The sequence below is a fragment of the Bufo bufo genome, chromosome 2 (genome assembly GCF_905171765.1).
Source record: "Bufo bufo chromosome 2, aBufBuf1.1, whole genome shotgun sequence".
Taxonomy (NCBI): Eukaryota; Metazoa; Chordata; class Amphibia; order Anura; family Bufonidae; genus Bufo; species Bufo bufo.
The window spans coordinates 835,670,113-835,686,465 of NC_053390.1; the positions used below are offsets into that span (position 1 = coordinate 835,670,113).

At 45.2% G+C, this 16,353-nt stretch overlaps 1 protein-coding gene and 1 long non-coding RNA gene across 4 annotated transcripts in view; one reads left to right on the top strand and one right to left on the bottom strand.

The window, feature by feature from the left end:
- LOC120990544 (carcinoembryonic antigen-related cell adhesion molecule 21-like) overlaps window positions 1-12,728 on the top strand; it is a 35,952-nt gene extending 23,224 nt beyond the window's left edge. For all 3 annotated transcript variants that reach the window (XM_040419423.1, XM_040419425.1, XM_040419422.1), the window contains 4 exons: window positions 1,225-1,515; window positions 2,597-2,872; window positions 3,131-3,256; window positions 12,377-12,728. In XM_040419423.1, coding sequence (XP_040275357.1) covers window positions 1,225-1,515; window positions 2,597-2,872; window positions 3,131-3,256; window positions 12,377-12,672 — 989 coding nt within the window. In that variant the 3' untranslated portion in view covers window positions 12,673-12,728. The remainder of the gene's footprint in view (window positions 1-1,224; window positions 1,516-2,596; window positions 2,873-3,130; window positions 3,257-12,376) is intronic.
- On the bottom strand, window positions 11,336-16,037 carry LOC120990547. Its single transcript, XR_005776437.1, has 2 exons — window positions 16,006-16,037; window positions 11,336-11,642 (listed from the first exon to the last, which is right to left on the bottom strand). It is a non-coding gene; the product is annotated as an uncharacterized LOC120990547 (long non-coding RNA).
- Window positions 16,038-16,353: the final 316 nt, after the last annotated feature.

Below are 16,353 nucleotides of genomic sequence, written 5' to 3' on the forward strand. Positions count from 1 at the left end.
GTGAGGCGTCCCCATCGCTTTCATCCATCAGGGCCAGAATCCTGTAGGCCTCTTCAGCGGAATACCCCTTTGACATTTTGGGCTAACTAAATTTAGGGGGTATTCCTCTGAGACTACCCAGGAAAAACAGCACAACTGCCTAGTAAAAAGGAGTGCTTGCGAAGTAAAGCTGCGATCGCTAATAAAGATCCAGAAAGCTCAGAAGTGATCTTTATAGCGGCGCAGCGATTTTACTGTGTTTTTGCAGTGATCAGAAAAAAACATTTCTGTCACTGCGGTGGGGCGGACTGAACGCAAGTGTGCGCACAAGATCAGGCCTGATCGGGCGAACACTGCGTTTTTTGTAGAACCTAAGGTGACCCTAATGTACTGATATAGATCTGATTGCGATCAGTCTTGATCACTTACAGATACTATATAGTACTAGTGCTGATTAGCGACAGCGATGACGCTAATCAGCGACTAATCAGTGACCGTGGTGCGGTGGGCTGGACGCTAACTGCCTGGCGGTGATAAGGGACCCTTACAGGGGGGTGATCAATGACAGGGGGGTGATCAGGGAGTCTAATATGGGGTGATCAGGGGTTAATAAGGGGTTAATAAGTGACAGGGGGGGGTGTAGTGTAGTGGTGTTTGGTGCTACATATTACAGAGCTGCCTGTGTCCTCTGGTGGTCGATCCAAGCAAAAGGGACCACCAGAGGAGCAGGTAGCAGGTACATCAGACGCTGTTTATAAAATAGCGTCTGACATACCCATTTCATTGGTTATTTTAAAAATCTACAGCCTGCCAGCCAATGATCGCGGCCGGCAGGCTGTAGTTCAACTTGTTTACTGCGCGATCCTGTGAGCACGCGTTCACAGGAAATCTCATGTCTCACGCGATGACGCCAATAGGCATCGCTGAGACCTGAGCGTGCCGCCGCACTGACGCCTATCGGCGTTACAGTGGCGGCAAGCGGTTAATAATCTTAATAAAAGTTATATTTTAGCGACAGCTATCCCAATAGTTTAAACGTCTACTCCTGTTGGTCGCCTACTTTTGATAAAACTATTTAGTGAACTTTCAGACTCAACCATAGACTACCACAACAGGCTCTCTGCGCCAGGCTGTCCTTCCTGTGTTCAGTATCTCCTAAAAAAAATAATATTGTAGTATATTATAGTTTTGCGTGTTAAAGTTTTTGTGACCTCATTATTTTTATTCTTCTGTAAATTCCTCCAGGGAATGCTGAGATCCTGAAATACGCAGCTGTTGGGTCATCATTCACTTTTCCACCTGTAAATATTTCTCCTGGATTTCTATATGATTTAAAAACGAGAGACAGCCAAACACTTATAGCCACCTATCATGACTCTGAGAATGTGAGGCCACTGTATAAACACCGGGCTAGCTTCTCAAAAAATGGGACTGACCTGAGGCTTGTTCTGAGACAACTGACCAAAGAAGACAGCAAGACGTATGAGCAAGTGGTGAACATGAAGGTTGTGGCTCAGATACATCTCAATGTGATTGGTGAGTCCTGCTATTGACGACCAGTACTTCACGTTTCCTTCATCTCCTACCATTCCTTCTTTGGAAAGAATACTCCAAAGTCCAAAGACCAGGATAAAACTGATAGAAGTCCCTGTAGTGTGCACCTTGCTTGGATAGTGGTCATGTAGTATATGTGTGGACATTGAAGTAGTTGTTGATGTGATTTTGTCATTTTAACAATCTACCTTTTTGGAGAAGAAAATGTTGAAATATCTGTGTTTAGGTTACACTAGAAATTTTATTCTGCAACCGGTTTTGCATTTGTAAACCTGGTTGGGGAGTGCAAGGAACTCTCCATCCTCCACCCCATCCAGGAATAGACTTTTCTGGTTGCTTCCTTAGGTCAGGGTCCATGGAATACTCAGTAATTGGTGGTGTATACAATGCACAGGACATTAGGCAGACAGGTGGTATAGAGTGGAAATAGGGGTCTGATCAGAAATGAGCACAACTGAGCCTTCAAAGTCAGAAAACACAATCAGGATTAGTAAGTTCAGAGGTAGGGTTAGAACATATTCGGGGGAAACTATCAATAGAGTTTCTCCAGGAAACCGATCTGTGGAAATGTGACATTTTTGACGATTTTCAGCAGCTTTTCTGCGCAGACAGGCAGAGATTATACAAATTTGTTGGATCTTACGCTAGAGCAGTTTGGACTAAGCCTGGCTACTTTAGCAATATTTGTGCTAGCGATTGTTAGTCCATCATGAGGTTTTCATCGATCAGTGTGAAGACTTTTTAAAGGAACGCCGATCAACCTCTTGTTAATCAGCGCACATTATGACTCCACATGTCCCTTTAAGTACAGTATGTCCTGACATGGTCACCGGACACTGTTGGAGCTGTAGACTGACAGTACCACATTGAAGGGGAGAGTTGTGAGGAGCAGGAGCAAAGTGCTGGGCCAAAGGGTGTAAACCATGAAGCTAGAGAGGACAGATGTGAGAGTTTTTGTTGAGGGTTTACTGGGAAGAAGACAATGCATGAAGAAACGTGTCATCTCCATCTATGGGTCTAGTACAGGAGCTTTTTCTGACTATACAACTTCATCTTTCTACAGAACCAGTGACTAAGCCAACCCTCCGGAAAGTGAATGTAACCATAGATGGCAGCCAATGTCATGTCCTCCTAGAGTGCAGCGCCCAGGGAGCAGATCTACTCAATGTGAGATTTCATAAAAATGGAGAAGAGATCACTGGGAACATCACCAGGATGGGCAATTCCAGCTTCTTGATTATTGACCCCTTGGATCCATGGTCTCCTGGGACCTACACCTGTGAAGCATGGAACCCTGTAGGAAATGAGACGTCTCCAGAGATTCTATTACCATCTACTGGTAAGTCAAAGGTCACTAAAGTACTAACTTTGGGTTCTTTTCACATCTTGGGGCATTGGATTCTCACATAATGAAGTGAATGGGACGCTGTGTCTGTACCTGGTTTCAATTCTTCTCATCTAGGATTCAGTCCTAGGTCCACCAAGGAAGGACGTGGTTTATAACCTCCACTAGTCACAATGCCTGAGGATATACCTTGCTGTGTTGGGACCACTAATAGTAATAGGTAACCCATGATGATGTCTGTTTCTCTTTCAGACAATGATAAGTGCAAGAATGCAATATCAAACCCTCCAAACTGGAGTGTCATCAGTATCATCATGGGTGTCATGGGTGTCATTGGTGTCGTCATCATTATTGCTTTCTTCATAGTTTCCAGGAAACGTAAGTAGACCTTTCCTGTCAGATGCTTTATTGGAAAGCATTGTCTGTTTGCACGTTTACAACTAAATTATATTAAACTGAGAAAAACTGACTGTAGAACAGATTGGCCATAGACATGACTGGACTGGGATTTAGCACCTAGACTTAGAGCCCTGTTCAGAACATCCTGACTTTGGCCCACGTGGGTGGCCCACCGTGTAACCTAGAAGAGAGGCCCATCAGAGAATTGTCAACTTGAGGTTTTAAGTCATTCACATTCCACTACATGTAATAAAATAAGTTTCCAATCTGAGGTTATGGCCAAAAAACAGAACATAGACGAAACCTGCGCTAGATTATTTGTCATCGGCCACCTGCATAGACGAATGCCCCTGTCAGACGTCCGCATGTAGCAGAGCTGTGTCTAAAGGGCCCATATCGAAACACAGGGGGTCCAAACAACGTCACCTATGTAAGGCTACATGAATGCACACTATCAGGTTTTTCGGCCATTTAGCACCCGTCTTGCATCTATCTATTAAAATGGATACATTTCACTAGGTCTTCAGTTAAAAGAGTATATATTATGCCCCTCTATAGTGCTCCCAGTATAAATAACGGACCCCTTTGTGCCCCCAGTATATAACTGGCCATTAATGGCCCTCAGCAATTATTATAGCCCCCAAGTTATGCCCCGGTATAGATATTAGTGACCAGTTGTGTCCCATACATATATAATGTCTCTGACTCCCCCCCGTACTAGTTCCAACATAAAGAAAAACAAATAAGATACTCACCTAACCCATGTGCAGGTGATGGGACACTCGCTCCTCCCTGGAAGCAGCAGGACCTGACCCTCCCAGCGTGATCATGTGACCTCATCAGGTTCTGCTGCCTCCAGTGAAGACCCATTGAGTGCAAATGGATGAGGGTTTTTTTTTGTTTTTATTTTAACCCCTGAAAGGCCCTTTTTTCATTAGTGTTCCCTTTTTTAATGGCTGTTAGATGGGCGCACTCCAGTCTAAACAGCTGTCTAAAACCGCCCCATTGATATCATTGGGGTTCATCTGACATTTCCTATTTTTGACGGCACCTTTATAAAAATGGCCATGTGAATAGCTCCATAGACTCCATAGAAACTTTGGTTCTAAATACAGCTGTTTGGCGGCCGCTACAAAGTGCCGTGGGCATATAGCCTAAAGCATGTAAAGGAGGTATTGGAGAATAGGTCCCTAATACAGCATCGGATGGAGCATCTCTAGGTGGTACTACTGTACTGTTTGGACTTGTAATAAGGCGGCCTCGTCAGGACTGCTAACCATGAGAAGCCGGTACAGCGATCTCATGTCTCTGCCCGTGTGACATGGGAAGATAATAGTTGTGGGCATTGTACAAACACAATAAGGGCTCATACACAAAGCTGCCATATAGCTCCATGTGCTGCCATACAGGATCCATCGCCGTGCACGGAGATATTCTCCACATTTTCTTCTACTGGATTGCTATGGAATCCATATGTTATAGTATGAAGTTGCAGACATGCTGTAGTACAGTGGACACCACATGCTCCTCAATGGAAGCCCTATTATGGCAATTTAGAAAGTAGAGCCCTAATACAGCCTCCTAAGGGAGGTCATGGTCTCCACGTGGCCTCCTCAGCTCATCCTTAGCTTATCCTGACTGTTTCCACTTTAGGAGCATCATCTATTTAAAGGGGTTCTCCGGGAATTAGGAAAATGAAAATACTCAAATATTACTTTATTATAAATATATTCCCAAATACCTTTCATTAGTTATAATGGCTTGTTTTGTCTGGGGAGCAATCATTAGGAGAAATAAAATGGGCGCTGTCCTATTAGTGCACATAAATCCTGTCCTAATCACACAGGAGGACAAGTTACTTCAGAGCAGTGAGCTAAAGAGCTGCCTCATCTTCTTCTATGATCCTGAAAACAGTTTAATATGATCTTCAGCTAAATCTCTGTAGAAATGGAGTTCATGAGGAGGCATGAAGTACAGAGAGGAGGGTGGGGGTGATGAGCAGCAGCTCTTACATGGAGTCTCCATCACCACAGTCAGTCTGTCACGGCGGACGTGCACAGTTTAACAGATAACACACCAACCAGGCTCTGGACAAGAGACAGGGGAAGGGTCACCTCCTAGTTTATCCCTGACCTCTTTCCCTGCAATGCTCAGCCCACAGACAAACCTTGAAGGTAGATTTGCTGTGTCCTCCAGCCTATACTAACAGAACCCTGAACTCCCTGAGATGGTGAAGTGGGGAGAAAGGAGCAGCCTGCTCGCACAGAACCTGGATGGGTAAGATGACATAAACAACCAAACGAAATGACACTTATCTGCTGAGAGCAGGAACAAACAGCCAACCTTCCCTCCAAACATCCCAGACCATATTGAACAGTATAATCCGCTCAGAGCACTTAGCTGGAGACCATTTAAAATAATGACTCCACCCAGTGCACCTGATGCGAGGCGGATCCAGCACAGCATCAAAACAAATACTAGACTCGTGCTGCAATTCTGGCTGACCTCCGCACATCGTCAGAGTGGGGCATGACAGTACCCCCCCCCCTTCTACGGGTGACCTCCGGACACCCTGGACCAATCTTATCCGGATGGGACCTATGAAAGGCCCTCACCAGACGGCTGGCGTTGACATCTGACGCCGGAACCCACATCCTCTCCTCAGGACCGTATCCCCTCCAGTGAACCAGGTACTGGAGGGAACCCCGCAGAACTCTCGAGTCGAGAATCCTGGAGATCTCGAACTCCAAGTTTCCCTCGACTAGAACAGGAGGAGGAGGCAGAGTGGGGCATGACAGTACCCCCCCTTCTACGGGTGACCTCCGGACACCCTGGACCAATCTTATCCGGATGGGACCTATGAAAGGCCCTCACCAGACGGCTGGCGTTGACATCTGACGCCGGAACCCACATCCTCTCCTCAGGACCGTATCCCCTCCAGTGAACCAGGTACTGGAGGGAACCCCGCAGAACTCTCGAGTCGAGAATCCTGGAGATCTCGAACTCCAAGTTTCCCTCGACTAGAACAGGAGGAGGAGGCACTGGCGATGGTACCACCGGTTTAACATATTTTTTTAGTAAAGACTTGTGGAAGACATCGTGGATCCTCCAAGTCTGCGGCAGATCAAGTCGAAATGCCACAGGATTGATCACAGCAGAAATCTTATACGGACCAACAAATCTTGGACCCAGTTTCCAAGATGGCAATCTCAACTTGATATTCCTAGTGGACAACCAAACCAAATCACCCACACACAGGTCCGGACCAGTCACACGTCTCCTGTCAGCCATTCGTTTATACCTCTCACCCATCCTCTCCAAATTCCCTTGAATCCCGCGCCAGATAGAGGATAAGGCCGAAGAGAATCTCTCCTCCTCTGGCATCCCGGAGGAACCAGACCCAGAAAAGGTACCAAACTGAGGATGGAAACCATATGCGCCAAAAAATGGCGACTTACCCGTGGACTCCTGCCTACGGTTATTCAATGCAAATTCTGCTAAGGGCAAGAATGAGGACCAGTCCTCCTGATTCTCAGCCACAAAGCACCTCAAGTAGGTCTCCAGATTTTGATTGGTACGCTCCGTCTGACCATTCGACTGTGGATGAAAAGCCGACGAGAAAGAAAGTTGAATGCCAAGTCGAGAGCAGAACGCCCTCCAAAACCTGGAGACAAACTGCGTGCCCCTATCAGAGACAACATCCGAAGGAATACTGTGCAATTTAACAATATTATCGCAAGAGTCTTAGCGTTAGGCAGACTTGTTAGTGGTATAAAGTGAGCCATTTTACTGAAACGATCGACTACCACCAAAATCACTGTTCTCCCGGAGGAACTCGGCAGGTCCGTAATAAAGTCCATGGACAAATGTGTCCAAGGACGAGATGGATTAGACAATGGAAGAAGTGAACCAGGCGGTCGAGTATGAGCAACCTTAGACCGAGCACAGGTTTCACAAGCTGTCACGTAATTCTCAATACTCTTACGCAAACCTCGCCACCAGAACCTCCGGGACACCAGATCACAGGTGGACTTACCACTAGGATGTCCAGCGAGAACAGTATCGTGATGTTCCTTGAACACCTTGTATCGTAGGCCCTCAGGAACAAACAACCTCCCTGGGGGACACGAACCAGGAGCCCCCTCCTGAGCTCCCAACACCTCCATCTCCAATTCAGGGTACAGAGCGGAGACCACCACTCCATCCGCCAAAATCGGCGCTGGATCTTCTGAATCACCTCCCCCAGGGAAGCTGCGAGACAAGGCATCTGCCTTGACGTTCTTGACCCCTGGGCGAAAGGTAACCACGAAATTGAACCTGGTAAAAAACAATGACCATCTGGCCTGTCTAGGGTTCAGACGCTTGGCAGATTGCAGGTAAGCCAAATTCTTATGGTCTGTATACACAGTAACGGGGTGAGAAGCCCCCTCTAACCAGTGACGCCATTCTTCAAAGGCCAACTTGATCGCCAACAACTCCCTATCTCCAACATCATAATTCCTCTCGGCGACCGAGAGCTTCCTGGAGAAGAAGGCACACGGGACCCACTTGCCAGGAGAAGGACCCTGCGAAAGCACCGCCCCAACCCCCACCTCTGATGCATCAACCTCGACCACGAATGGCTGAGATACATCCGGCTGCACCAGAATGGGAGCAGACGCAAAACTCTCCTTTATAGCCGAAAAGGCCTGCAATGCCTCATCCGACCAGACAGAGACATCAGCGCCCTTCTTGGTCATATCAGTAAGAGGTTTGACTAGCGTGGAATAATTCAAAATAAATTTTCTATAATAATTCGTAAACCCCAAAAATCGCATCAAAGCTTTCTGATTCTCCGGTCGGTCCCACTCCAGAACCGCCCAGACCTTTTCGGGGTCCATACGAAAACCAGAATCAGAAAGCATGTATCCCAAAAATGGAAGCTCTTGCACCGCAATCAAACATTTCTCCAATTTGGCGTATAACTTATTCTCCCGAAGGATCGTCAAAACCTGTCTCACATGATCCTGATGGGTCTTCAGATCAGGAGAATAAATTAAAATGTCATCTAAGTAGACTACTACGAACCTCCCCACCAAATGATGAAAAATATCATTGACGAATTGCTGAAATACCGCTGGCGCATTCGTCAACCCAAAAGGCATTACCAGGTTCTCAAAATGACCCTCGTGCGTATTGAAGGCCGTTTTCCACTCATCCCCCTCCTTGATCCTGATCAGATTGTATGCTCCTCTTAAATCCAACTTGGAGAACACCTTGGCTCCAACAATCTGATCAAAAAGATCAGAGATCAAAGGCAGGGGATATGGATCCAGGACTGTACTACGATTCAGCTCCCGGAAATCCAAACACGGTCTCAGTGATCCATCTTTCTTCTTCACGAAGAACAAACCTACAGCCACTGGAGACTTAGATGGTCTAATATGACCCTTTGCCAAACTCTCGGCGACATACTTTCGCATGACCTCTCTCTCGGGTTGAGAGAGGTTGTAGAGCCGAGACTTAGGCAACTTAGCCCCCGGAATGAGATTCACAGGACAATCATAGTCACGATGAGGGGGCAATTCCTGAGCCCCACCCTCCGAAAACACGTCCGAAAAATCTGAGAAATACTGAGCCAAGGCCGTAACGGACACTTCAGAAATAGGTGTGACAAGACATTTATCCGAACAAAACTTGCTCCAACCAATGATTTGTCTCGCCTGCCAGTCTATAATTGGGTTATGTTTAGACAACCATGGCAACCCTAAAACTATTGGAGCTGGCAAATCCTTTATGACGAAACAGGAAATAATCTCAGCATGTGAATCACCCACCCTTAAATGAATATCATGAACAACGTGAGTAAGGCTCCCTTGAGAAAGAGGGGAAGAATCAATGGCAAAAACACGAATCTCGTTCTCTAACGTGCAAATACTTAGTCCCAAACCCTCAAGAAACAGAAAGTCAATAAAATTTATCCCAGCACTACAATCAAGAAAAACATCAACAAACACATTTCTAGACTCTAGCGCCACCACATAAACACTGAGAAATGGCGGTCACAGTATGGCGGATTATAATGTCACGGCGGACGTGCACAGTTTAACAGATAACACACCAACCAGGCTCTGGACGAGAGACAGGGGAAGGGTCACCTCCTAGTTTATCCCTGACCTCTTTCCCTGCAATGCTCAGCCCACAGACAAACCTTGAAGATAGATTTGCTGTGTCCTCCAGCCTATACTAACAGAACCCTGAACTCCCTGAGATGGTGAAGTGGGGAGAAAGGAGCAGCCTGCTCGCACAGAACCTGGATGGGTAAGATGACATAAACAACTAAACAAGAAATGACACTTATCTGCTGAGAGCAGGAACAAACAGCCAACCTTCCCTCCAAACTTCCCAGACCATAATGAACAGTATAATCCGCTCAGAGCACTTAGCTGGAGACCATTTAAACTAATGACTCCACCCAGTGCACCTGATGAGAGGCGGATCCAGCACAGCATCAAAACAAATACTAGACTCATGCTGCAATCCTAGCTGACCTCCGCACATCGTCAGAGTGGGGCATGACACAGTCCTGTCCATCCTCTCTGTACTTCATGTCTCCTCATGAACTCCATTCCCACAGAGATTCAGTTGAAGTTCTTATAATCTGTATTCAGAATCATAACCCCTGACAAGTAGAGAGGAGGATGAGGCCACTCTTTACCTCAGTGCTCAGAAGTAACATGTCCTCCTGTGTGATTAGGACAGGTTTTGTGTGTATTAACAAGACGGTGGCCATTTTGTTTCGCCTAATGATTGCTCCCTAAACGAAATGAGCCATTATAACTAATGAAAGGTATATGGGAATATATTTACAATAAAGTAATATTTAAGTATTTTTGTTTTCTAAATTCCCAGAGAACCCCTTTAACCACTTCCCTACTGCCACACCACTATATATGTCAAAGGTAGGACCTCTCCGGGCTCGGGTGCCATAACCACCAGGTTTCTGCTGTTTTAAACAGCAGACACCCAGAGACAGTGTCTGCGATGGGCAATATTGCCAATTGCAGATATTTAACCTCCCAGATACCATGGTCAATTGTGACCACAGCATCTGAGGCAGCTTTCCCCAGGAGCACTGCGTCCTCCATTGGTTCATTGTAGTAGCCTCTGTCCTCTGAAGTACCTGAGGCTACCTCAGCACAAGTTCCTATGGAGCCCTGTCTGCCTATGGAACTCCCCTAGACTGCAATGTTATTATGCTGGCAGCCTGTGTCCACCATTCCACTCTACCTGCACCTGTCTATCTGTGTGTGAATTGGTTCTAGGTTGCTTTGTGTCTACTTTCTGTCCTCTGGCATTGTAGAGGTTAACTTAATTTGCTGTGTTCGGTTGCAGTACGGCTTTGGCTAATTCCTAATTAGCTTCCCTATTTGAACATCTGCTCCTCCTCCTCTGTATCTGCCAGACCCTACAGGCTGTGTACCGGCTTCTGTCCGTCTGTCTGCATTCTATTCCTGTTTCTGCTCCACTGATTTTATTTTGTAGTCCTCTTGTGCAGCACCTCAGACCTGAAGGTATCGAGTACACCAACATGTGAGGTATGTTTGGCAATGGTTGTCAAGGACATGGCTCCCCACCCAGTTCATCTCCTCTTGGTAGGAGTGGGTTCGTCCTGCTTCCTGCCAGAGCTCCTACTCCAAGGGACCATATCCAGTTCTTCTGTGAGACCTCCACTCCAGTAACAGTGTCAGAATCGAGAACATTGCTTCCAAAAAAGATTCAGTGAGTCTAGACAGCAGAGTGATCAGCAAAATCATAGTTATACAGACCCTGCTGCAGGCGAGGGACTACAGCTCAAACACCCATCACCTAGACCTTTTCCAGGCCAGTCAAACACCAGGTCTGTATCATACCGTGAACATCTATATCCACAAGTGCCTGCAAGTGCTATTAAATTGCCATCTAACCATAAAGCATAGCTCATCATCTTGTGATGGAACTGCACTTTGTACTTAATACTGCTTGATGTACCACAAGTTATATTTTGAACTAAGTAAAGACAAACATTTATTCTATTACTTCTGGCCTGATTCTTCAAACCACCTTTCCACCGATCCACAGGGAGCCACGACCTGAGGGAGTACACCATCTCACACAACATCTCATCACGGCCACCACTCCCATCCTCTGCACCAGCTCCTTAGGGGCTCGCTGTGTTTGCACTTATGCCAAATATCTTGTTTTATTGTTTGCCTGTGTCCTGTTCCTTGGTTGGTTCTGTCTTGGTGCCTTTCTATGATGTCGGTGGGTCAGCAGGCAACCACTTCTGCAGTTGGTACAGTGGATCCACAACCAATGTCCATAACACATGATAATTCATTGCAGTCTATGGGAGAAGTGATTAGATGATCACATTTTAAGTTCCTCTAGGGGGACCATAATAAAGTAGGGCGGAAATAAGTCAAAATAAAGTTTTTAAAAATGTATAAAAATTCAAATCACCCCTCTTTTGCCTTAAAAAATAAACAATAAAATGAAAAATGTAAAAAAACTATAAATGCAAACTTATTTATCCTGAACGGTTAACAGAAAAAAAATCTAAATGGTTGATTCAGTATTTTTTCCTCTCTTCACCTACAAAAAAATAATAATATATTTTTTTATCAAATATTTGATTTTTAATCAAATAATATTTTTTTTTTAAGTATTAAAATACATGAAAATCTATATAAATATGATACTGTTGTTTTCATAGTGACCTGGAGAATGAAAGCCACAGGTCAATTTTACTGAATAGTAAAATCTGTGGTGGAATTACATATTTTTCCCCAATTCCATCCCATTAATAATTTTTTTCCAGCTTCTCACTACTTTGTATGAAATATTAAATAGAGACATTAGAAAGTACAACTTGTCCTGCAAAAAAAAAAACTATCTCTCATACAGTTAGGTGAACAGAAAAATAAAAAAGTTATGGTTCTGTGAAGGCAGGGACTGATAAACTAAAATGCAAAAATGGAAGATCACCTGGTAATGAAGTGGTTAATGCGTGTAGATTTGTCATCCCATTGACCTTCATGTCAGACAAAGAGAACATGAAAACTTTCCTTCTTCCCACAGGTCAACACACAAGTGGAGAGAAAACGAACCCCAGCATGCCCCCAGATGAGGAGTCTGCTGAGACAACACCTGAGACATCGCCACTAATCAGAAAGAAAACATCTGAAGAGGAAAAAAGTGAAGATTCCTCCTGTACCGTACCTAATCCAGAAGAACCTGGAGACATGACCATGGGCAATGGCCAGGGGGGGCCAACAGCAGAGAATATCCCAAACAGTTCAGATCCAGGTCATTGTGGACAAGAAGATAAATCCCTTGTCTCGGTCCCTGACGGTGGTCAACAAGCAATTGGATGATGTATATAGTTTTCTAAGCGCTAGCATGTGACACATTTCTATATTATACCTGGTTGGTGTCTAACCTGGACCATGGCAGTAGATAATTACATGGAGAACTTCTGTGGGGAAGCTGATGTCCAAAACTAAATGGCACATGTCTGAAGACCTCAAACAGATAGAGGTGCCTACATACCCGGGACTCCAAAGGCAGACTACAAAGCGGACATTGAATGCAAATAGTTAGGAAGGCTGAGCACTCGCCACCTGGACAGAGAAACGTATACCGTATTTTTCGCCTTATAAGACGCACCTAGGTTTTTGGGGAGGGAAATAAGAAAAAAATAATTTTTTACCAAAAGGTGTGCTTTTGGAACTAACGGTGGTCTGTGGATGGCACTATTACTGGGGATCTGTGGATGACGGACACTGTTATGGGGGGATCTGTGGATGACGGACACTGGTATGGGGGGATCTGTGGATGACGGACACTGTTATGGGGGGATCTGTGGATGACGGACACTTATGGGGGATCTGTGGATGACGGACACTGTTACAGGGGGGATCTGTGGATGACGGACACTGTTATGGGGGGATCTGTGGATGACGGACACTGTTATGGGGGATCTGTGGATGACGGACACTGTTATGGGGGATCTGTTGATGACGGACACTGTTATGGGGGATCTGTGGATGACGGACACTGTTATGGGGGGATCTGTGGATGACAGACACTGTTACAGGGGGGATCTGTGGCTGGCACTGTTACAGGGGGGATCTGTGGATGGCACTGTTACATATGTGCCATCCACAGACCCCCCACCCCATAACAGTGCCATCCACAGACCCCCCCAGCCCATAACAGTGCCATCCACAGATGTTATGCACAGATTCCCCACCCCCCAGTATACAAATATAAAATTTATTATTCAATTAAAAGTTATTAAACATGCCCCCCCTCACTCCTAATAGCAGGCAGGCCGGGTGGCCGGCGCGTCACTGACTGACGTCACTTGCCTGCACCGCCTGCTTCATTCATAAAGTAGGCGGCGCAGGCACGTGACATCAGGGAGTTACGCTGCCGCCCGCCCGGCCTGCCTGCCGGCATTGTACAGAAGCTATTAGGATATACGGTACTATTAGGAGTGAGGGGGGCATGTTTAATAACTTTTAATTGAATAATACATTTTATATTTGTGCAGCACTGGAGCGGCGGGGCTATAGTACAGTGATTGCACCGCCCCGCCGCAATTGCCGGCCCCCAGCTCCTCCTCCCACTCCCTCCTCCTCTCGCACATTGCAGCCAGCGATGTTAAACTGGTCAGCATTCGCCCCATAAGACGCAGGGGCATTTTCCTCCCATTTTTTGGGGGGGGGGGGAAAGTGCGTCTTATGGGGCGAAAAATACGGTAAATATGGGCAGTGGTAACAATTAAATTATTTATTATTATTACACAAAATGCAGATATGACAACTTAAAATATACAATCATTAAAAAACAATAATAATAAAATCTAACTAATATATATCATAGTGTAAAATGTTGAATAAAAATGTTGTTATTTTCTATGGCATGTAATATTACCCTTTCGATTAAATAGTATCGATAAGTTAGTGTTGAAAAGTTCGATAAACTTTCGCCGATTAAAGTGCCCAGTGAATATTCGGATGACTATTTAAACGAAAGTCACATTTATTGGTCTCAGTTCGATATTATAGAAAGGCGTATTGGCATATATTCGCTGACTGAGATGCTGTGATTACTGTAAAGGACCGTTCAGCACACAACTCCGTTCAGACGATATTCCTCCTTTCAGATTGACAGGCAGCTACTGCAAGCACCAGTCTGCCGAACTGCAAACTACACGAACACTGGAAACCGCGGAACAGGAAAAGCATACAATCGGCTTACACTCCTGGCAATCAGCACACAATCCAATTCCCCCAATAACGAGACGACACTTCGTTTTGAGGTCAAGCAGAACTGACTCTACTTGCACCTACAGCCTCTTTTATTCACAATCCACAAACATAGTACTGCCCCTAGGGGTTTGAAATACAACCAATCAATATATTACAACACATACAATGTAAGTACAGCAGCCAATCGGACACAATGGGACAATAGAAACACACCCAGCATATTCCTCCCCTCTGTCTAGGAGATAATTGAGTCAATTTCTGTATCTACACAACTATCTCCTAAGCTGAAAAGTTACACTTCTTATAAATTGTTACAACTTTGTGAGTTTACATTGTCCATACATATAACTTATATCAATTTAACCAGTATAACTTGGGGACAAACCTATCCAAAATTCACTTGAATAGGTTCAGGGGTTTAAAAGTTAGTAAAAGTATCTTAAAGGGCCTTAATCCAGGGGCAGGAGGCTGGCAAACAGCCCCCTCCAAAACACTGTGGCGAAGTAGCTTTCGCCACAATTACACCTCCTAATTCGGTATAGTTCAATTGCCGTACGACTTGCGCACACAGTGGTGTCCCACGTGGCTGGCAACGTCGAATATGGCGGTACCTGATTACAGATTGTCAGCTGGAACGGCTCGAGTGATTCTATGGTCCCTTATGTTCACGGTCTCCAGTTACCTTTCGAACTGTGTCCAACCGTGGAAAGTATTCAGGTGAAATCTCACAATTATCAGGACTGAATATTAGAATCGAGATGTTCACTCTATGCCAGGTAAGAATCGAACTTTTATAGTCGAGGGCTCCACGAAGATAAGGATCCAATTCCAAAATGTATGGATAGATGTTTGTCCATCAGCTGATGTGCTGGTCTTAAAACAACCAGACGCGTTTCGGGGTCTTTTCCTAGCCCCTTCCTCAGTGGTGACCCACGAAAGAAATCTATCCCTTTTTATACCCAGCATTCACTGAAATTCAGTGGAACATAAGTTACGGAGTGGATTCAAGTAGGATGTAAAATCGGGCATGGAATATTCGAAATTCAGGACATGTGGAGGAAAACATTCAGATCAATTATATAGTAATCTGCACCAATGTTCTTATGATTATTTTCTTTTTGACATATGCTGTTGAATTTTATCATTAATCTGCAAGAATTGTCGTATGCGATATTGATGCGATTTTTCGGCCATAGGTACGGTTTTTTCTAACAATGCGTTTTGTTGTTCCCCACTGCCATTGATAGAAAGTATATAAATTACATGTTAAAGATTTCAAAATACTGTACTGCATCTTATTTCAGTGGGAACACATCATATTTCAAAAATACCTATACAGCCCTGCTTAAAGAGGACCTTTCACCAGAAGAAAGTATCTAAACTGACCATACAGACGTGTAGAGCGGCGCCCAGGGATCCCCCTGCACTTACTGTTATCCCCGGGCGCCGCTCCGTTCTCCGGTTATAGCCTCCGGTATGTTCGTAGTTAGGCTCCACCCAGGGGAACCTGCCGGCGTCTCTTTCTCCTATGGGTGTAGCCTAACTACGAACATACTCTGTGTTATGGAGTCTTCACTCTGTCTTTCCTCCCACTAATTTGATCTGAACTCCTCAGATCTGCTCTCTGCTGAACTACATTTTCCTAGCTATCCTGATCATCATCTCCCTCACTAGGCCTGGCCTAGGTATATATATATGACCTGAAATGTATTCCAGACATCTAAATCCAAGAGAAACCTGACGGAAAAGAACAGGATTAGGACAAGTCACGTCCACCGT